Source organism: Ostrinia nubilalis, chromosome 2, assembly GCF_963855985.1.
Source record: "Ostrinia nubilalis chromosome 2, ilOstNubi1.1, whole genome shotgun sequence".
Lineage (NCBI taxonomy): Eukaryota > Metazoa > Arthropoda > Insecta > Lepidoptera > Crambidae > Ostrinia > Ostrinia nubilalis.
The window spans coordinates 9,184,986-9,208,423 of NC_087089.1; the positions used below are offsets into that span (position 1 = coordinate 9,184,986).

The following is a 23,438-nucleotide window of genomic DNA, read 5'->3' on the forward strand; positions in this document are numbered from 1 at the left end:
CCATTCTATGTTAAAGAAGGCCTTCCTGCTGTCTAGGAATTTTAGTAAGCTAGTTCTCTAATAACTAAACTACAAATTATTTCAAGTATGGAAACTAAAATGTTTTGTTTGTGTATGTTGGTATATTTATGTTAACTATTGCAACTATTTCTTCAATAGAAAGGAGGATATCATGAGGATGGGACTAATTGATACAAAACTAAAAAACAGATCTAAATTAACTTTTATTACGGTATTCCATATGCCAATAAATAATTACACTAATAATGTGAATAATGATGTTATTACAATATTGTACTTCAACTTTCCGAGAAATTTGCTCTAATTCAGTGTTCATTGATGAATACAAGAACCTAATCAAAGTTAGCTATTTACAAAGAAACATTCGTACATCCGTACAAAATACATAATTATTGCGTTGATACACGTCTCGAAAAGCCGTCTACCGGCCTTCTTTTACACATAAACAAATACTTCCTTCGTTTCAGCCAAATGACGTCTACTGCTGGACAAAGGCCTCCCCCAAGGTTTTCCACAATGAACGGTCCTGCGCTGCCCGCATCCAGGCTCTTCCCGCGACCTTTACCAGATCGTCAGAAACATATACTTACACAATATGTAAATATCAACCTGTATTTTCTGAATTCAGCTGTACAGTTTACATTATAAAATATTTAGCAAAGTAAGTTTGTAACAATAATTAAATATAATATCTTCATGAAGTGCATACCGCTCACAATAAACATCTAGTGAGGCAATATTATAATTTTGGACAGTATTTTTAAAATATCAGAGCCAATAGTTAATTTATTTTATCTAACTACTCAACAACAACAATGCAATCAAATAAATAGAACATGAAAATAATGAAATTATATCTTAAACTACTAAAATGTTGTTTGACAACCCGTACTACGTTACTTATAACAGCGATAATAGTGTACAAGTGGGTAACGTTCACACTCGGTCAATTGAAATGAATGCTTCACTATCACAATGAACATTGACAACGAGTACATGCCACCTTCAGTAGACTATTGTTCGATTTAGATGTTAACAACTATTTCAAATAACTTTGAACAATGTCATGTACCCAACTAAACGAGCTAATAAAATACAGCAATGACAAAATGTATACTTGGCACCTATCTACAAGTAAACAAAAGCACTACTAACATATTCGGATACACTATTATCTTAAAATTAATATCTTTACACGTGTACAATAGAAGTGTGAATACAAGTCGCAATTACATAGTGTAAAGCGTATTATAAAAGATTCGAATAAATAAGTCTAAAACGACGAGTTACAATATAGTAAATAGTACCATTAGACAATGTAACTTTGCAAGTCAGCCATCAAATAGTTGTTCAGTCACAACTTAACAGGCGAAGTGTAGATAGCGTATTTCGTATTGCACTGATTCGTGGATGAAAGTTACATCGTCTACGTATGTGACCACTGGACGACCGACCGTCGGATGAGTGCGCGAATACTGGTGCGGATAGGGTTGCCAGCCATCCAGAAAAAACCGGTCCGGCCCACTTCAGTGATGATTAGACTAGATGTTCATAGGATAGGATACTCAAATGTCCTGCTAAACTTCTTACTTATAGTCGACTGAATATAACAAGTAGAGATGCCGCTCGACAGCTATAACATTGATAGTGCAAAACATGTTAATACTATTAATAATAACTTGCATTAGCATCGACAGTATTTAGGCATGATTGTCTTCATACTATCGATGCTGTTTCCTTTCGTAATCGATACTATCGATAGTCCTATCGACTTGAGGTTAACAAAACTGTCGATAGCATCTCTAGCTAAAACCGTCCGGCTCTCCTCGAGCTGGCAACCCCATTTAGCGGTCTACTTCTCTAGGAAGAGGCGCGGGATGTCGAACTTGACCTCGACGCCGGCCTTCTTGGCCAGCGAGACGATCTCGGACAGCTGCACGGCCAGCTGTGCGGCCTCGTCGAGGTCGTCGCGCGGCACGATGCGAAGCCCCGACTCTGCTACCAGTTTGCGCGCCTCGTTCACTTTCGTGCCCTGCGGAGAAATACGCAGTGATGAATATTCAACTATTATTTAGATAAGTTACAATATGTGCTAGGTAACATCAAAATCTGGCCCGGTTTTCACCAAGGCGGAGAAGAGCGGAAAAGAGATGTGTTTTGAATAAACAATCAGATCTCATTATATCCACATCTCCCCCGCTCAGATTCGGCGGAAATGGATCGAGCAAGGACATGTATTGAGCGGCCGCATACCCGAAATCACACATCACCGCTTTGGTAGAAATAACCAGCTAGCTTCGCCGCATATCTCCTCTAGTCTTCTCTCTTCTCCTCTTTGGTGGAAACCGGGCCTCAGACTACCCATTGTGTAGTCGAAGTAGCCGGGCACTAGCTTGTATGGGCCTTCAATCCTATTTCTACCGGTATACACCACACCGCTTACATCAATAGGAAATGAGAATCTTTGGAAAAAATAACTTTTGCTACAAAAATACCTTTCATTTATTAGCAACTGCATCCAACTCACACACAGTGAAAGAATCTTTAGAGACTTACCTGAAGACGGACAATAACTGGGATTTGGATGTTGAGGTTCTTGGCCGCGTTGATGATGCCCTCGGCGATGACGTCACACCGCATGATACCTCCGAAGATGTTCACCAAAATGGCGGACACTTTGGGATCGGACAGGATGATCTTAAATGCTTCCTGAAAGAACAAGATATAAGGTTTATATAAAAATATCGTCCATATCAAATTACTCAGTTATCATAGTGACTCAGCATTCAAAAAGCTTATGACATCAGCGATTTCTAGAACTTGGTGTTTTGCAAATGTGTGGAAATAGGAAATGGCTACCTTACATTTCCAAGTTATTTTATTGGGTGGAGCCTTACTATTCACAATAAATCAGTGAAATTTTTAACCCTTAAAATGGGTTAAAAATCAAAGTTTATAACAATACAACACTCATGAAGGTATTAGATGTATAGATGCCGCGCAGATAAGTTTATTTTACTTGTTTGAATGACGTCGCTTATATTTTATGTTTCAATTATCACATTTAACACCTCGTGGGCGTCACATAAAGTTATGTAACAGACATAATATGCAAATGTTCATAATTTTATAGTGCTCTATTTCACAATAGGTTATTAAAGTTGTCATCAACACTAAAGACAATTGAGCATAAATCTCAGCTGAGTAGAAAGCAATTATTATTCAGAACAATGATAAGTTAATTATTCACACTGACAAATGCAAATTCTATTTTTAACCAAATTGAGAGACCATTGTAACATAGTATGCACATTTTGGACTTTGTCTATACAATTAAATTTTTTAACTTTCTTCATTTCGAATTGAAGGTTAATTCAGTACATAATTAGTTGGACCAATTTTTGGCTGTGCTTTGTTAGAAAAAGCATGAATAGTAAAAGCATTTTATAAGGACTTACCGCAACAGCTTGCGCGGTGGCGCCGCCTCCGACGTCGAGGAAGTTGGCCGGGTCACCACCGTACAGCTTGATGATGTCCATGGTGGCCATGGCCAGACCGGCGCCGTTCACCATGCATCCGATGTTTCCTATACCATGTTGAAACTTGGTTAGATGCTAGTGCTAACTCAGATAACATTGTGTTTTAAAGTAGTGAAAACAGCTTAACGTTAGATGGACTTACGCCCGTATTCACATACATTACTATGAGGTCTCACAGTGCGCGTGGACGCACAGGGTTACACACGAACCAATCACAGAGCTCTATTCAACCCTGTGCGTTCGATTTGCTGCTTCACATACATAAGCAAGAATCGTTTGTGAATACGGGTGTTAGGCCTGTATTACTCTCGGGAATAGAAAGAAAGGAAGAAGAATAGTTATTTGGTAAAATCATAACAATTTGTACGGTCTTGACCGCACATTCCGCGCCATCAGCATTTTCACCCTAATTGTATCACTTTTCATCCATCAAATCAGTGCACAATCAACCGCTACGGCGTGTACTCGTATACTATCAATATCAATAAATCAAAGCAAATCATCAAGTCTAAAATCGTATCATTTCTATCAATTCTAAAGATGTGCAGTAAGCAGCTCGTACATCTTTATGGTCCTTCGAGCATTTTGATCTAGCGCGCGGTAAGGTCAAAATAGCGGGACCACACGTTCGACAGCGTGACTTCGTTTCGCAACAACAGTGTGATTCCTGTGAATTACCTACCGCACGTCAAAAAACTTTTACACGTGTAACAAACAATCAGTGAACATTGAAGCAAGTGCAGCAGTGAAGACATTCCTGCGACACAAATATCAACATCAATCAACTACTATCATCATCATCAGCAGCAGTGATCATCAGTACCTTTGTGATCTTGTGTCTGACGTGCAATAGCGTATCGGTTGAGTCGGCCTCCCAGAAGCGGGTCTCACCGACGAGATTGAGACGACGCATTTGTTGCACTTAGGGCACCTGAGCGCAGGGTACCACCACCATTTCAATTATTCATCATCAATAAAGTTTCCATTTACCATCAAAAATGGAAAACATACTATCACTTCAGCACCAGCTTATGGAAGCAATGAATAAGCTGTTAACAAACTTCAAAAAAGATGGAGCCGAAAGAAAAACTCCTTCTAACATCAAGAGACGTCTGGAGACTCTCGACCAGTACTGGAGGGAGTTCCAAGACAATCATATCAAGTTATGTGAGCAAGAAAACCGCGACTATACATACTTCGTGGAAAATCACTACGAGCGAACCTCATCCTTTTATACTGAGTGTCGTCGAGTGATTCAGCAACACTTACCAGCAGAGCAAGAACTGAAATCCTTCCTTAGACCCGCCACTCCACTAGCAGGCATGTCGACGGATTGGGTATCACCAGCATCAGCTACGACATCAGAACAACAACATCGAACAGCAATCGATAGTGAAAATCAATCAATACCTAACTCGAGCAAAGTAGAGAGAGGTAATCAAAGCAAGCTAAGCGAGATGTATCGTAAGCAAAAAAGCAACTTTAAAGCATTCGAACGAGCACTAAACACCATCGATCTTGAACTACTTACCGAAAAGTGGGAGTTCGAGGATGCGCTGAAGAGCATCCAAGGTCGCTGGAACGCTGTGGACTCTCTGCATTGGGAAATCGACAGTGAAATTATCAATGACGACGTACAATACGAGCAGACGTACTACATGTACGAAGACAGCTTCAACAAAATGAAAAAATCTATCAACAACAAGATGAGGTCCGTATCCCACCTAGAGCAATCAACACCGAAAATGGAAATTCCCGTATTCAGTGGCAGTTATCAGCAGTGGTCCTCGTTCAAGGACTTATTTACCGAAATAATTCACAAAAATACATCAATATCAAACGCACAAAAAATGCAATACTTAAAAGGTAAAGTCAAGGGCGAGGCCGAAAAATTAATTCAACACCTAAATATCAGCTCGGAAAACTACGAGACATGTTGGGAAATACTAAATCACAGATTCAACAACAAACGTCTAATATTCAATTCCCACATCAACACTCTTCTCGGTATTCCGGTCATACAAAATCAATCATCAACATCATTAAAGAAACTACATGATACCACCAAGGAATGCCTTAATGCCGTAAAAAACTTGGGCGTTAACATAACAAACTGGGACCCTCTCGTAGTACATCTACTACTTCAAAAATTGGACTCAGATACACACAACGACTACTTCGAATACATTCAAAATCCACGAGAGCTTCCATCTATATCAGACTTCCTATCATTTCTGGAGATGCGATTCACAGCATTAGAATCGTCTCGCCGCAAGCAAGATGTGCAAAAACATAACCAGCAAGTAACGTCCCAAGAACCTAGAAAATCATACAATTTCAAGGCAAACCCAGGTGCATCAACTAAAGCATTTATTAATCACGCCAGTGCCAAATCACTGGAATCATCAACACGAATCAAGAACACGTGTCCATTGTGCAACGAACAACATGGAATTTTCCATTGCAAAACGTTCCTGAATCAATCACCCGAAATGAAACGCAAGACAGTGTCCAAATTAAATTTGTGCGAAAACTGTCTCTACAATCATAACGGCAAGGTTTGTTATTCCGACAAACGATGCACTCAATGCCACAGTGAGCACAACACGTTATTGCACGATGCCTTCGTGTCAAATATCAAAGCGAGACCACACAACATCAATGCAAAGCTCGCGCATCAGAAAAATGTGACTCATGTCTCACAAGAATGTGTGGCTGAGACACTCTTAGCAACAGCCCAAATCAAAGTTCAATCAAACAATGGAAGTTATATCACTATGCGTGCATTGATCGATCAAGGATCACAAACATCGCTTATCACTGAAAACGCCGCACAAAGGCTTGGCCTACCACGTCAGCACTGCAAGGGAGTCATCTTCGGAATTGGTACAAATGAAAACAACTGCAAGGGCGTTATCAACATCACAGCGTCCGCTATGTACACCGACTACACCTTCAATACTGATGCCATTATCATGAAAAGCCTTGTGAATAACTTACCGAACAAAACTTTTAACAAACCAGAATTAGTCCAGTAGAATTAGCTTTTAAATCGGAAATAATTCCTACAAAAGATTTTATTGTTTTAATGGCTTCATTGGTTGCCCATTAAGACTCTCATAAGTTTTCGACTTCGACGGAGTTGTGCTTAAGTGGTGGGGGCCCCCTAAAGTGGCATGTTTTCGGTTTTCCGGTTATACCGCGTAAAGGACTTACCCTATCAAAAAGTGGTCTTCATGATGGTTGAAGGGCACTTAATCCTGCATTGAATAAGACCAAATTCATATGTTTTGGACAAACCGTTCTCGCGCTAAAGTTCGGCAAAGTAGAAAATATACGTATAATTAATGACCCTCCCCACGTCCAATGGTTTGTTCCAACAGGCTTCCAAGTCTTGAAAAGGGCCACCTCAACCAGTGTAACCCTATCAAGGCTTACGAGCTTGATGCGCCAATCCTTGTTCGTCCCAGCCGTTCCTTAACTGCGGTTGCTGCACCTCTTCCTGGCACTTACCTGAACGACTCTGTGTTACCTACTGTGGCTGCCCCTCTTCCTTGTATCCTCCTGCATGACTACGTTGCCTAGCCGTATGCCTGGTCTAAGGTTCGACGCCAAAAATCAACAACAACAAGTTCATATAAAAACGCTGAGAGAGTTTTTTGTTTGTTTGTTTGAACGCGCTAATCTTAAGAATTACTAGTTTGATTGAAATCATTATTTTTGTGTTGAATAGCTCATACATTGAGGAAGGCTATAGGATACATACAATTACTCTACGACTAATAGAGGCGAAGCAGTAAAGAAAAATGTTGCAAGCACGGAAAATAGTATTTTAACTATTTTCACGCGAACAAAGTTGATTTTGTGGCATCGAACCTTGGACCAGGCATATAGCTAAGCAATGTAATCGTACAGGAGGGTACAAGGAAGAAAGGCAGCCACATTAGGTAACACAGAGTCGTTCAGGAGAGTGTCAGGAAGAGGTGCAGCAACCGCAGTTAAGGAACGGCTGGGACGAACAAGGATAAGCGAATCAAACTCGTGAGCCTTGTTAGGGTTACACTGGTTAAGGCGACCCTTTACAAGGCTTGGAAGCATGTGGGTAACAAGCCATTGGACGTGGAGAGGGTCATTAATTATACGTATGTTTTCTACTTTGCCGAACTTTAGCGCGAGAACGGTTTATCCAAAACATATGAATTTGGTCTTATTCAATGCAGGATTAAGTGCACTTTAACCGTCATGAAGACCACTTTTCGATAGGGTAAGTCCTTTACGCGGTATAACCGGAAAACCGAAAAAACGCCGCTTTCGGGGGCCCCCACCACTTAAGCACAACTCCGTCGAAGTCGAAAACTTAGGAGAGTCTTAATGGGCAACCAATGAAGCCATTAAAGCAAAAAAATCTTTTGTAGGAATTATTTCCGATTTAATCAATTTTTGTGTTTAATTCTACTGGCCTAAATGGCAATATCTGGAAGGCATACATCTTGCTGATCCAGACTTCAATATCAGCCGCCCAATCGACATACTACTTGGCGCTGACATTTACTCGAATATCATACTCAGTGGAATCATTAGAGAAAATGAAAATCAGCCCATAGCACAGCAATCACGTCTCGGTTGGATCATTTGTGGCAACTTCAAATCATATCAATGTAATGTCGTTTTACATGATTTACACGACATATCAAGTTTCTGGGCTATAGAAGACATACCAGATACCACTATCAACATGTCAACAGAAGATCAATACTGCCTTGACCTATATCAAACTACAACAAAAAGGCAGGAAGACGGTCGTTATATTGTTCGTCTTCCACTAAAAAAGGATTTCCAAGAAAAACTAGGAAATTCTAAGCAAAAAGCCATCGCACAACTGTATCAACTAGAGAAAAAGTTTATCAAAAACGAAAATTTATCATCAATGTATAAAAACTTCATTCGAGAGTACATTGAACTCGGTCATATGGAGATATGCAAACGCAGTAATTTGAACCCCGGTTGCTACCTGCCGCATCATTGTGTACGTCGCGCCGAGTCGACAACTACTGCATTACGTGTCGTCTTCAATGCGTCATCAAAGACATCATCGGGGTACAGCCTGAACGATCTCATGTACAGTGGGCCCAATTTACAAGCAGACTTATTATCACTGATCATAAAATGGAGACAATACAAGATCGCCTTCTCAGCTGACATTGAGAAAATGTTTCGAGCTATTCTCTGCCACGAAGACGACAAAATATATCAAAAAATTGTCTGGCGTGAAACAGCTGATCAACCGGTTCAAGAATACGCATTATCAACAGTTACGTATGGAACCAAAGCTGCGCCGTTCTTAGCAATGAACACATTGAAGCAACTATCTCACGACGAAGGTCACAAATTCCCTGAAGCAGCGAAAGTACTAGAACACTCTTTCTACATGGATGACCTTCTGAGTGGCCATCACAGCACTTCATCAGCAAAGAAACTTCAAGCAGATCTTATCAATTTACTCAAAGCAGGCGGTTTCAATCTCCGAAAATGGTGTTCAAATAGTGAGGAACTACTAGAACCATCAAACAGAGATGATAACCAACAAGCATTTGACTTCAAACAAAAGGAGTCTACGAAAACGTTAGGACTCAGTTGGAATCCAAAAAAGGACGTTTTCAACTTTCAACTGAAGATTGATACATCGACTACAAAACCAGCCACAAAACGATCGCTACTATCAGATATATCCAAAATTTTTGATCCCTCGGGCTGGCTCTGTCCTGTAACAACTAAGTTGAAATTATTATTCCAATCAATATGGCAGCAAGAGCTACATTGGGATGAACAAGTTCCACAAAACATTGAACAAGAATGGTCTAAGTTAAAAATTGACTTGGACGACATAAACAACATTCAAGTACAGAGATGGCTTCAGTGTCAAGCGAATGAGGAGATCGAGCTTCACGGATTCTGCGATTCCTCTGAACAAGCTTACGCCTGTGTCATCTATAGCAAGATCAAAAGCAAAGATCAAGGAGAAGCTAGTTCAGTTGTTTTGGTAGCAGCAAAATCAAAGTTAGTTCCTGTATCAAAGAGCATATCACTACCAAAACTTGAGCTATGCGCTGCACTCCTACTATCAAAACTCATGCGAACTGTAAAATGTAGTCTATCAGACCACAATCTCAAAATCTTCGCCTGGTCAGACTCGACAGCAGTGCTCGGTTCAGAGAAAACATTTGTTGCCAATCGAGTACAAAAAATCAGAGATATAATACCACCCGAGTGTTGGAACTACGTGAAATCAAATGAGAATCCAGCTGACTGTGCCAGTCGTGGAATATACACAGCAAATTTGAAAGATCATCCCCTCTGGTGGCAAGGGCCATCCTGGCTCAAAACTTATCAGAACCAAAACGCCACAAAAACCTTCACAACTGATCAAGAAATGAAGAAATCACTACAAACAAACGTCACCACACAACGTCACGACGATGACGTAATCAGTGACTTATTAAACAGACACAGCTGTTTACAGCGAGCGACGCGTATACTTACCTGGGTACGGCGCGCGGTGTCACGTTGCAAGCCGATGACGCCATATCTAACTGCACCTGAAATCAATCAAACAAAAGCAATTATTATGAAGCATATACAAAAAACGTATTTCGAAGATGAAATACTTACCATCAAACAGCAAGGAAGTGTAAGTCGTAACAGCAAATTACTTCCGCTCAATCCGTTCCTAGATGAACAAGGACTCTTGAGGGTTGGCGGCAGGATCAATCAAGCAAATATGGATGAAAGCAAGAAGCATCCTCTTATCATACCACATAGTGGTCACTCTACCAACTTGTTAATAGATCAAGCGCATAAACAGACGTTCCACGGTGGAGCCCGACTTACCCTATCACAGTTGAGGCAGCGTTACTGGATCATTGGCGGCAACAGAGCTGTCAAAAAACGCATCCGGGAATGTGTTGTGTGCAAAAAACATAACCCTATCAAACATACGCAAATCATGGGAGACTTACCAGCAGCGCGATGCAACCCGACCCGACCATTCTATCACACCGGTGTCGACTATACCGGCTTCATCGAAGTAAAATCAAATAAAGGTCGCGGTATAAAGACAACGAAAGGGTATGTCGCTGTATTCGTTTGTATGGCTACAAAGGCCATACATCTCGAACTAGTATCAGACCTTAGTTCGTCATCATTTTTGGCTGCCCTCCGACGACTAGCAGCCCGTCGCGGAGCTCCGCGTCACGTATACAGTGACAACGGGACTAACTTCGTCGGGGCCAGCAAGCATTTGAAACAAGAATTCATCAACCTTCAGCAAACCTTGGACGATGAATTTTACTCAGCAGTAGCCGACATGAACATAGAGTGGCACTTCAACGCGCCCTCATGGCCTAGTGCAGGCGGGCTGTGGGAATCAGCCGTGAAGAGCCTAAAGTTCCATCTAAAACGAGTAATTGGAACACAAAAACTCACATACGAGGAACTATCAACGCTGCTATCACAACTGGAAGCATGTCTCAACTCCAGGCCTCTTTGCGCTCTAAGTGAAGATCCTGACGACATCGATTTCCTCACACCATCACACTTCTTATCAAGCGGTCCTACTTTAACCATCATCGAAACTGAAAAGGACGAGAGAACGCGATGGCAGCTTGTACAAAAAATCTTCAATGACACTTGGAAGCGATGGCAGTCCGAGTATTTATGTCAGCTATCAGCCAGAAGCAAGTGGCAAAGTAAGCAAAATAACTTAACTATTGGCGATATAGTTATCATACATGACATCAACTTACCTCCTGGCAAATGGGCGTTGGGAAAAATAGTTGAACTTCATCCTGGTAAAGACAACTTCGTACGCGTGGTGTCTATCAAAACCAAAAACAATATCATCAAAAGGCCCATTACAAAAATATCAATACTTCTTCCGAATCAAGATACACAGAACAACATAGAAAAGGAAGAAACAAAGAACATAGAACAAGAAAAGACAAGTGGAATCAAAACAAGAAAAACAGCAAAAAGGTTATCATGCAATTTCGTCGCACTAGCAATGACGTTATTATTTGTCTTCATAATATCACACGCTCAGTGTGCATACAACCTACTGTGCCTAAACAACAGTCAAAGCATTTATTTGGACAACATTTCGAACATGCATCTCGTACGAGACCAGTGGAAACTAATCGTCTACTACGATATGGATCCGTACTGGGAGGGACTGCATTTATTCGAAAAATATATCACAAGCTTAGAACGGCTATGCTCCAAAGAAGCAAAACAAACAAAATGTGACGTTGTCTTACTACAGTTACGTCACGAAGCCACTGAGCTCGCGTACTACAACGACATGTTGCTTGGTCAGCGACAATCACGCTCGCGGCGTCGGCGCGGGCTTATCAACGGAGTCGGATATCTCGCGCGCAGTCTGTTCGGGGTATTAGACGACGAGTTCGCTCAGCAATACGAAAAGACCATCAATTTAATCAGAAGCAATGAAAAACATTTAGTCCTTCTATGGAAAATTACTCTCGGGGACGGCTGTATCGTGAAAAATGAAGCTTTTACGATATTAACGCACAGACAACAGGTGACCAACCTCAATGTCAAGCCTAACCTGGAAAAAATAGACATCCCTCCAATAAATGATGTCATCAACTTAACAATTCCTATCAATAAACTGGGAAAAGTCGACGAGACAGAGCATGAAGTTCGTCGAAAACTTATATCAAGCATTGGTCAGCAAATAAAGCAAATGAAGACCAAAGCCGCTGAACCCCTACTAGAAGATCGAATGTCTAGCCACGACCTTCATCAATTCGTGGTTGTTTATCTCCTACTGGGAGCAGCTATCCTAGCAGTCGGAACATACAGTCTAATTTTTTAGAAATTAGCAGAAATGTCATCAAAAATGGCCAACTGACATAAAAATATTTTTAGTCTGTGAACTAGTGATGCGACAAAACCTCTCGTTAATCGCGAAGTGAAATTATTGTAGTACTTGCGTATCATCGCCGGGTGATCGTCAAAATACTAAAAATATGCAACAAAGTCGCAACATTGAATGTGAACTGATTATGAAATTTTCGAGAACAGGAAACAAACTGTATGCACAGTGATATCCGTAAAGTAATTAAACTTCAAATAGTTGCAAAAAGTTCTGTTTGACAGTGTTGCTACTAGTGACATCTCGCTCACTTAGTTCTTTGTTGCTCTATTCCGCTAGGGAGGTAATTTAAGATGCTATCAATGAGGGTTTTCGCGATTGAAAAATACGCCAGATGGCAATACGTAGACGCGAGGTCCAAATGCTGCATGATTGGTTCTTTTTGACATGACATTGACAGATATGTCAAAATCCAATAATCACGCAGCATTTGGACCTCGCGTCTACGTATTGCCATCTGGCGTATTTTTCAATCGCGAAAACCCTCATTGAAAGAAGATTTTTATTTTCTTTTATTTTATTTACTTATATAGGAAAATAAGCAATGGAACAATACGTAAGCATAATTGCATAAAAAAGTAAAATAATTTCGTTTAAATAAAACCGACTAAAAATTAAACTGACTCCGAAAAAGTATACACTAAAAGTAGAAAAATAATTTTACGTTATCTCCAATATCGTCGAAGTTATCGCTGGAAAACTAAACAAAGTATCGTATATTTTTTATTTAAAATTAATCAGTAATCGGATTAAGTGAATACTTAAAATAATATCGATTAAATTAAGAGATTATTGTCTATGACTCACAGGTTACAGCACTGATGTGTCAGAGACAAGTCATAGACAATTTGGAGATAACACATGATTTTAAACGTCAAGTCAATTTGACAAGTCTCACAAATTTTCATCGTCCACGTATTTTGCTAAAATAATTTGTTTCAAAGATTGATTTCAAACTTGTATAAACGTGAAAATAAAGTTGGTTTCATGGGCTTGTTAAATAATGTGTATGATATTATGAACACGTAAGTGATTATGGTGTAATTGTGTATGAAAGTGTTTGTTTACATCTCTGCTGGATTCTAAAAAATCAAGGTATACGCATGGCGACGCCTGCGACCAAGACGTTCCGCATTATTACAACAAGCCCCTCAGAATGAGAGATCAGATGGCTTGAACGTTCACTTCACTCTCCCAGGCTCCAGTTCAGACCTACCAAAACGGCAGGAGCCCCACAATATCAAGATCGACGCTACACCTGACAGCGAATCGAGTACGCGTTTACTCGATAAGTCAACGTCGCCAGTGATGTGTACGCGGTTTAGTGAATGTGAATAGTGTGGTGTAGTGAAGTGTGAAATATTTTAATCATAGAGACTCTAAGCATGCAATTTTTAAGTTTCCTTTAATTTGTATCATTTTATCAATCAATCATGTTATCATCTCATCTTTCTCGCCCCCGCAGCATGTACGTACGGTCTTGACCGCACATTCCGCGCCATCAGCATTTTCACCCTAATTGTATCACTTTTCATCCATCAAATCAGTGCACAATCAACCGCTACGGCGTGTACTCGTATACTATCAATATCAATAAATCAAAGCAAATCATCAAGTCTAAAATCGTATCATTTCTATCAATTCTAAAGATGTGCAGTAAGCAGCTCGTACACAATTCAATTGTATGATTGATAAAAGACCTAATCACGGGCATTGTGTTTTGAGCTTTGAATCGTGCCTGAAGGCTATAAAATTAGATACGGCAGAAATATTGAAACTGTAACCTACTTTCTCTGATCTTGGTGTCCTAAACGTTTCGAAAGGGAAAGGATTGTGTTGTTATCTTAATAATAAGTAGCTAGGTCACACTAAATCATTTTACCGTGGCATTTGGCAAGAGTAATAGCTACATTCTTAATCACACGTGTTTACTTTTGATTTCAACTAATCTGCGTAATTTTGTTAATTTAATTTTGGATGACATTTTCTAAACTATTAAGTATTCTACTTTTATTGTAATGTAGAATTTGCATAAACTAACCACTCAATTCCTTAACATTAAACATTTAAAGGTGTGATGTCATATTCGTAAATGAAAGCTATCATATCTTATCAATTTTCAACTGGTAGCAGTGATATTTTATTTATGTTTCGTTGCATTTGTCATCTACATATCGTATTGTTATTACGCACAGACATTTACAAAACACAAGAAAATATTTTTATTTATAAATACAATAATACCGTACTTTATACCCAATTAACATTGATATCAATCCAACAGTAGGTAATAAACATTGTTACGTCTTACATATCGCTTACCGTCAAGGGCAATGTAGTTCAAACTGAACTTGGCGGCTTCAATTTCTTTGGGGTCTTCTTGTGTCGTGTCTCTCAAGGCGAAGAGGTCTTTTTGTCTAAAGTCGGCGTTGTCATCGAAACGGAATTTGGCGTCAAGACAATAAACTGAAAAATAAAAAAAACATTGCATCTTGTTATAGAATATCTGTATTCTGTATCACTAAGGGCCCTCGCACACGACGACTTTTTGTAGCGATGCAGTCGCGCTGCTGTAGCGCGTTGGCATCACTTCTGTAGTGCATTGCAAATGCGACTAACGCGCGTTAGTAGCGATGCTGTCACGACAAAAAGTCGCCGTGGGCGTGGGCCATAAAACATACAACATAACTCAAGTGGTGAATGAACCAAGCAGTTTTGTTTCATAGCTAGATACTAAGATCAAAGATCACTGGTATATTGGAGTGCGCAACTAATAGGTACTCACATTGGCCAGTAATTGCGTCTTCCGCGTACGGGTTGACCTCAATCAATAGGGCATCCTTCTTCAAGAACAAGTCATACATCTTAGACATCAATTCGGATGCTTCTTTCGCGCGCTCTTGGAGACCAATCTAAAAAAAAAAAATTTTTTTAGAGGCAAGAATGCTTTTGAAATTGTAAAATAATAAGATTGTTTTAGTTTTAACCGGTTTTTACTATCAATACATTACTTTTTGGCCATTTCTTATCAGTAAAATAACAAGACGCGATAGTAAATAATTGGTGGCATTTAGACGCGGTCAAAACAACGCAGTGATAATAATGTCAATGACTCAAGCAATAAATAACATAGCTCAATTAATTATGTCACATCTGCGTCTCTGGAGAAACATTATTTATCATCAATGTTTTGTAATGCAGTCTGTAATAGGTATTTATTAGCATGACACAAGCTAAACCAAATAAAGTAGAGCTAGAAATATGCGGCTTAGAGATTGGATAGACATAATTATCACATTTAAATGCATCCATGGAGGGATCAAGCTTCACTTTAGAATCGACTTTTTTATAAATATAAAACTAGTCCTCAATATTATGCTAGATAATGTGGTTTTATTATTTACAGGCAGTCTACACAAGGCAGAGGTCAAATAAGTCAATGAGCAGTACATATTATTGTCATATGCAAAAATATATGTACATTTTCATTGGATTTTCACCCTTATAACATCGGAATAATTACGTAGTGCCCATGGGTATTTTTCCTGCAGAAGGCCTATATGTATAGCTGCTTGCTTTCTGGGGAGATCTGCGGTAGTTGGAGTAGGGGGCCGTCCATAAATTACGTCATCGATTTTTTCAGATTTTAGACCCCCCCCCCCCCCTACAATCATCCTAGCGTCATTTCTTAATGACCCCCCCCCCCCCTTCTCCCAAAATTGACGTCATTACCAGTTTGACAAAATTAAAACACTTGTAGAATCACCTTTTTTTTTTTTTAATAGATAGAGTGATTCTTAAGAAAGGTTTATATGTATAATACATGTAAGTACCACGGGCGAAGCCGGGGCGGGCAGCTAGTATTATATGTAATCAGTAGCGGCGGAAGGGGGGGGGGGGGCGGTGGGGGCGGTCCGCCCCGGGTGCCAAGCATCAGGGGGTGACACAAGTCGCGCAGATTAGTACTCCCTGGCACATCTGCATGGCAAATCTGCGGTCTATGTCATGATACGGGGGGGTGGGGGGTGCGGTTGTCTTTGAATCGGTAGGAAACCCCAAAAATCCTGGGGGGGTACCAGGGGGTGCCATAGGACTTGTGACGGGGGGGGGGGGGGGGGTGATCGCCCCGGGTGCCAACCCATGCTACGCCGCCACTGTATGTAATATTATTGTTAGAGTATTTTATCTGTAGTTATTACTGTATTTGTGTACAGTCACGGAATGAAAAGGTTCGTCAGTTTTAAAATTGATTCCTTTTCAACGAATCGCGAGCACATATTACCTTTTGAAACTATGTTACAGAAAAATCTCGAGTTAGAGAAAATAATCTTTAACTGTTCGTCAGTAAAGTTCAAAATTATTCAGATCAAAGTTGTTTGACGATTTATCTTGTCAAGAAGATTATTATGATTGATAAACTAAAACCTTCTTGTTGGTTCAACCTGCCATTATTATTTATATTAAATTAAAAAAAAAGTATTGTCAATTGGTCAATGTCATCATTATGGGATAGAAAAATAAACAAGCAAAACCTTATTCGTTAGCAAACGTCATATTTATTTAAATGTTAGTAGCACTGTTTCTTGCACTGTTATGTTGGCAGGTTTGACTCTTACAGTACCTAGTGCAAGCGAAAACCGACACTAAGGTGACGAACCTTTTCATTCCGCGACTGTACATCTATGTTGCATTATGTATGTTTATTATGAGTTTTTTTTAGTATTGTACGCGCCTTAGCCGCCTCTCACATTTGCAGTCTCACTTACTAGGTGTGCTGGAAGAAATTTCTTTTTCGAAATAATCTTTTTGTAGGTGAACAATAAACTATAAATAAATAAATAAGAATGACGTCAATTTCGAAACACCCCCCCCCCCCATCTATCATTTACCGTCATCCGCAGACCAACCCCCCCCCCTAATTTAGAATGACGTAATATATGGACGGCCCCTAGGAAGATAAAACACAAATCACGCACCATGGCCCAATCAACAGGCTAAGTGCTGTTTCGATTGCCCTGCTGAACTAACTTAACTATGGGTACTTTTTGTGCTAGTGACAGTACCTTCTGTATAACGCGGTCGATTTGTTCCTGGGTGATGCCCTTCACGATGTCGATGGGTTCGTAGGTGATGGCATCGGGGTTCTCGGCAGCCACGTCTTCAATGTTCACTCCGCCTTGGGATGATGCAATTATGACAGGACCCTAAACAAGCACAGAAAACTTTATGAATTAATTAATTTCAAAGCTTTAAAATCAGTCACAGACAGTGGTTGAGCAAGATAGTGACTCATAAAAACAGGTAAAAACTGAAATAGAATATTAATCTAGACTAAATAACTTAAACAGGTTATTCCAGGCTGTTATTGGCTTTAAGATGTCTGGTCATATGTATGATGCCAAATATCATTTTCATTAGATTAAACAATTTGAGGGTTCAAAATGATTGCATAATTACATTGAAACTACGCTCCATCATGATGGCGACGTAGAACTCTCGCCGTGGGAACTTCCTCTCGGTGACCATGACCATGTTGCAGATGCGACCAGCGGCACCGGTCTGCTTCGTCACAAGGTACTGTTTCAGCATCTTCCCAGCAATATCTCCGGCAACTTCAGGCCTGCGAGGAACATTTCCAGTTTATTCCAGTTATGGGAGGATAAAGTTCAATCTTCATAATCAATTCGTTTAACGCGTAATTAGTCAGACATACCAAATAGGTACCTCTTCATTATCTACAAATGAATGGCTAGTAAACATAAGTGACTTTTGTGATAACTTATAAGCAAAATACAAAGTTCAACTTCCAAAATACATTTGCATAATCTAAAGTTCATCTCCATCACTGTAAGAAGATAACTAGTCATTTATCACCTAAAGATTGGACAAAAACATATCGTTACTAATAACAATAAATGATTTTACTAGGTATTTTAAATTGAATTAATACTTACGTGTCCACCATTCTGACACCACCTTTAAGGCCATTTTTGAATGCTCCTCTGCCTCTTCCTCCTGCCAAAACCTACAACAAATAATGCATTTTAAAATAATACTCCTTTATGTATTGATTACTAATTGTATATTTTTATTGCCAGTAAATAGTAATATTTTTTGAGTTTAGAGATATTATCTAGCTAGATTATGAGGGACATAATTTATTGCATATTTTGTTAAACTACCAGCAGTCAATTATTGTACAGGCATTATAAGTAAAAAACCACACAACTGCACTGACTAGGTAAAAGTATAATTGGTTACTTTTACTTTTAGCAAAACTAATTAGAATTTTGAAACAAAATATGAACAATATTTCCATAAAATTGGGAAATCTTGGTACCATGTTTTGGAGCAAGTAAAATATGCAATCAACATACCTGTGCTTTGAGTACAATGTCTTTTGTGTTGAGTTCCTGGGCAAACTTGACTGCCTCGTCCTTGGTCTTGGCAACATTGAACTTGGGAACTGGGATGCCATGGTCTCGCAGTAGAGTGTAGCTGACATATTCATGCACATTCAAGTTACGGACTTGTTGCTTGTTGGGTAAATTGCTTGAAGATGCTCCCAGCAACTGCAAGGAAAGAAGTATAATATATCATCAAAATAATATTACAAAATTTCTGTAATTCTTCTAGTGAGTCTTGTAACTAGTTACAGATAGCTTTAGGCTAATTTATCAAATACCCTTGATTTTGCCAGTTTATTTTGGAACCATATTTGTTTAGATATAACAAAGAATAATATTATGAATATTGTTGTAGGTGTAAAACATGATCAATAAACTAGCAATCTGATTCCAAAATGACAATATCATTTTGATGCTTGAAAACATGAATTTTGAACATTGTATCATGGTTTTTTAAAGTTTTGGATGTAGTAAAATCAGAGTTTCTTTATAAATTTGATATCTAACTGAATTACATAAATAATTTAATCAACTGCGACGATGACGTAAGGTCACAATAGAGCTGAAAACTACAAGGTCAAATTTATAAATATAAACTTAAAATTTAGTCAAGGTCGATTAGGAACTTTACATTTTATTTAAAGTAGTGATATAAATGGAGAGGAGAATAAAAAATGGAAAACAAAAATCAACAAAATGTACGAAGAGCTTTCAATACGGTGTAAAGTATTTTTTAAGAATCTGTGAAGGACCAAAGTAGACATTAAAATGTGTAAGATATTTTTGGCAGTAATATACCATGGATCATAGATTTTACAATACCTTGCTTCCATTTTTTAACAAATAAGTTTCGGCAAGACCAAGCGAACGAGGTAGAAAAGTCGCCATTTTTCCTAAACTGTCAAGTCGACTGACTGATTGACCATAAAGTTACGGACACAGCATAGACTAAACAACTGCAACATAGACTTGATAAAAATTTATCTGTGTGTAGTGTCGCGTCTTACAACTTTGTGGAGACGGCATACGCGTTCCGGATCCGGAAATCACAAAATTGACGATACGACGATTGCAACATTGGTCCATCACTAGTCAGTAAAAAAAAATTGAAAAAAAAGTTTAGTTTGAGAATATTTGACTCAAATCCATAAAGTTAATATTCCTAACTTTATGCTCGAGAAAGCGCGGGAAACGTGAGCGTGACGGGCGCGTTTTTTATTGCTAATTTTAAAAACTTTTTATTTACTGATATTACGTGATCAGAAGGGTTTATTTATTTAAATATTACTTATTTCTAGTGTGTGTATATATAGTTTGTGTAGTTTGCTGATATTTAGGTAAGTTTTTTGACATTTCTCAACATGAACGAGCCCCCCGATCCTTCGGGGGGTTTCGTCCCTCCGCCAGCCAGTTTTGTTACTGTATCGTCTGAAAAGGAAAATGAATCGGCTAATATGGATACTGATAGTTCTATTAGTTCTTTACAAGCGGCTGTTTCTGAGCATTCCCCTAAAATTTCTGCAAAAAGGCGCCGAAAGCATTCCCGCCATCTTAAAACTTCAGTTGTTGGTTTACCCAAAAAAGACCTCACGAATACCTCGGCTGTATCAACCCCTGCTCAAACTTCAATTAGTGATTCCACTAAAACTAATACAAACCCTGTGATTGCATCTGCTGTACCGGCCTCAACTCACACTCCTATTGGCCGCCAAATGTATAAAAATACTGATTCTGCACCTTATGTAGTTCATGTACAAAAGATAGTTACCTCACCTGACTCTGGAACCACACTGCACCCTGTTATTTTCGGAAAACTGCAAAGATATTCATTCCATAACATTATTAAAGGCAGTTTAAAAAAAATTGGTCGAAATAAAATGTCCATAGCCTTCTCAAAAAGTGAGGATGCCAACTTGTTCCTCATACATGACAGCTTAGTAATAAATAACTTAAAAGCATTCATTCCTACTTTCAATGTGACCAGAATGGGCCTCATTCGGGGTGTTCCTGAAGAGTGGTCTGATGAGGAAATAATTGGCAACATCACTGTCCCTGAAGGTTGTGGCAATATTATCAAAGTCAGACGCCTAAACTTTAAATCTTTTACTGATGGCTCACCTGTGTGGAAACCTTCACAGTCCGTAGTAGTGACTTTTGATGGTCAAATACTGCCAAAGCGAATTTACATGTGCTATAACACTCTGCCAGTTGATTTATATGTGTATCCAACCATACAGTGCTACAATTGTTGTAGGTTTGGTCATACTAAACTTCAATGTAGGTCAAAGCCTCGGTGTTACAAATGTGGTCAATCACACACCGGTGAATCTTGCCAGGTTGATGAGGAGGATGCTACTTGTTGCTTATGCAGTGGGTATCATTTTGCAACTAATAAATCTTGTCCAGAATTCTTAAGGCAAAAGAACATCAAGACCTCTATGGCCAACAATAGTATCTCTTATGCAGAGGCTTCCAAAATTCACCCACCTGTCTCCAAATCATATGCTGATGTTCTTACCTCTAAAGCTAGCCCTTCAACATCATCTATTAAGTATGTAGATAAGAATGTAAATAATAATGTAAATAATAATTTATCATATAAAAAAACAGTTTTTATGAAACCAAGGTCAACTCCACAATTAACCAAGGGTTATGATCAAGAGGCTCATAATGCCCTTATCAGAGAATTTGCTATACCTACCCCCTCAAATGGCTGTGCTCTAACCTCAGAAAAAGAGCAGGAATCACTTAACAGTCAACAATTTACCCTAATTAATTTAATTATTTCATTAATCCAGTTAACTCAATCCAACCCATCACCGTCCCACGCTGCTAATATAATTGATAAATGTTTAGAAGTAGTTAAAAATGGATACGCTGGCGACAGTGCTGCAGTGGAATAGCCGCAGCATTATTAACAAAAAGTCAGATTTGATTTATTTATTGAACAAGTTCGAGCCCTCTGTCTTTGCCTTGGCAGAGACATGGCTCAAACCAATGTACAGTTTTAAAATAAAAGGTTATTCAGTAGTAAGAGATGATCGACCTGATGGTTATGGTGGTGCTGCATTATTAATAAAAAATAGCCTACCATTCACCTCAATCTCTCTTCCTGCTCATAATGTAAATATGTCTATAGTAGCTGTAAATGTAAATAATGTATGTTTTGTATCTGTATATATTCCCTATCCTTCATCTGACATTTTCAGTGTCTTAAATGATATTTTTTCTCTGTTACCTAGACCTTACATAGTTTTAGGTGACTTTAACTCACATCATCAGTCCTGGGGAAGTTCAGTTACTAATAGTTATGGCGAGGAACTAGCTGATGTATTAGATTCTCAAAACCTTTTTATATTAAATTCTGGTACTCCAACTCGCCGTTCACAACCCAACCAAAGTAGCAGTGCAGTAGACCTATCTATATGTACACCAAATCTTGCGCCTTTATTGACTTGGGAGGTTTTATTGTCATCTTTTGGCAGTGATCACTACCCCATAGTCATTTATTTCCCTAATTTTAAAGTTTCAGCTTCCAAACAAATATCTAGATCTCCCTTTAAGTTACCCAATAGCCATGATAGTGATCTTTGGACTAAGTATAGAAGCAGTGTAATAAATAGGATTTCTTCCCTCCCAAATTTCAGTCCTGGTAATGAAATAGCTTGTGCTGAAGCTCTAGCGCACGTTTTAACAGAGGCTGCCAAAGAAGTCTTTCCAATTAAAAATAATTCGCCACGTAAAATCCCTTCTCCCCCATGGTGGGACAGTGCATGTACGGAGGCTGTTAGGCAAAGGAAAATAGCAGAGAAAAATTATAGAAATGACATGTCTGATACAAATTTTCAATTATTATCTAAAGCTATTGCGGATACTCGTAAACTGTTCAAGAATAAAAAATTTGAGAGTTGGAGAAAATTTTGTACTTCTGTCTCTCCAAACACTCCATCCACTGTTGTGTGGAGTTCCATCAGAAGATTTAGATCTGCTTTTTCTGAAAATAGTAATAGTAGTATTCCCAAAACCTTGGTCAATGATTTTTTGGATAAATTGGCACCTCCTTGGGTAGCTCAGGAGTTGATTCAGTGTCCTTCCTACTGGCTTAACTGCCCAGAATCACCAGAATCTACTGGCCTAACCTCACCTTTCTCTGTACATGAGCTTAAAGCCATTGTCAATAACACACATGACTCCGCTCCTGGGCTAGACAACATACCATATTCATTTTTCTCCAATGTCAATGACAATATTCTTGAGTATTATTTACAAATAATCAATTCCATTATGATGACAGGTAAAATGGGTAATATTCCCCCATCTTGGAAATGTCAACTAGTGTTGCCATTTTTAAAACCGGGTAAAAATCGTTCTGATGCATCTTCCTATCGGCCTATTGCGCTGTCATCGGTTTTAATCAAGCTTGCGGAACATCTGGTTAAAAACAGATTGGAGTGGTATATTGAAAGTAATAAATACTTGGCTGGTAGTCAGTATGGATTCAGGAAGGCTAGAAGTACT

General features: G+C 39.0%; 1 protein-coding gene across 1 annotated transcript; it reads right to left on the reverse strand.

Annotated features, from left to right (window-relative positions):
• Positions 1-599: 599 nt before the first annotated feature.
• Positions 600-19,853, reverse strand: LOC135082396 (succinate--CoA ligase [ADP-forming] subunit beta, mitochondrial). Its single transcript, XM_063977192.1, has 10 exons — positions 19,743-19,853; positions 18,891-19,085; positions 18,468-18,538; positions 17,971-18,133; positions 17,577-17,717; positions 15,299-15,425; positions 14,836-14,979; positions 3,480-3,607; positions 2,578-2,730; positions 600-2,053 (listed from the first exon to the last, which is right to left on the reverse strand). Exons 1-10 carry the CDS (start codon positions 19,806-19,808, stop codon positions 1,874-1,876), a joined length of 1,368 nt encoding a protein of 455 aa, XP_063833262.1. The 5' UTR covers positions 19,809-19,853; the 3' UTR covers positions 600-1,873.
• Between the last annotated feature and the right edge of the window lie 3,585 nt (positions 19,854-23,438).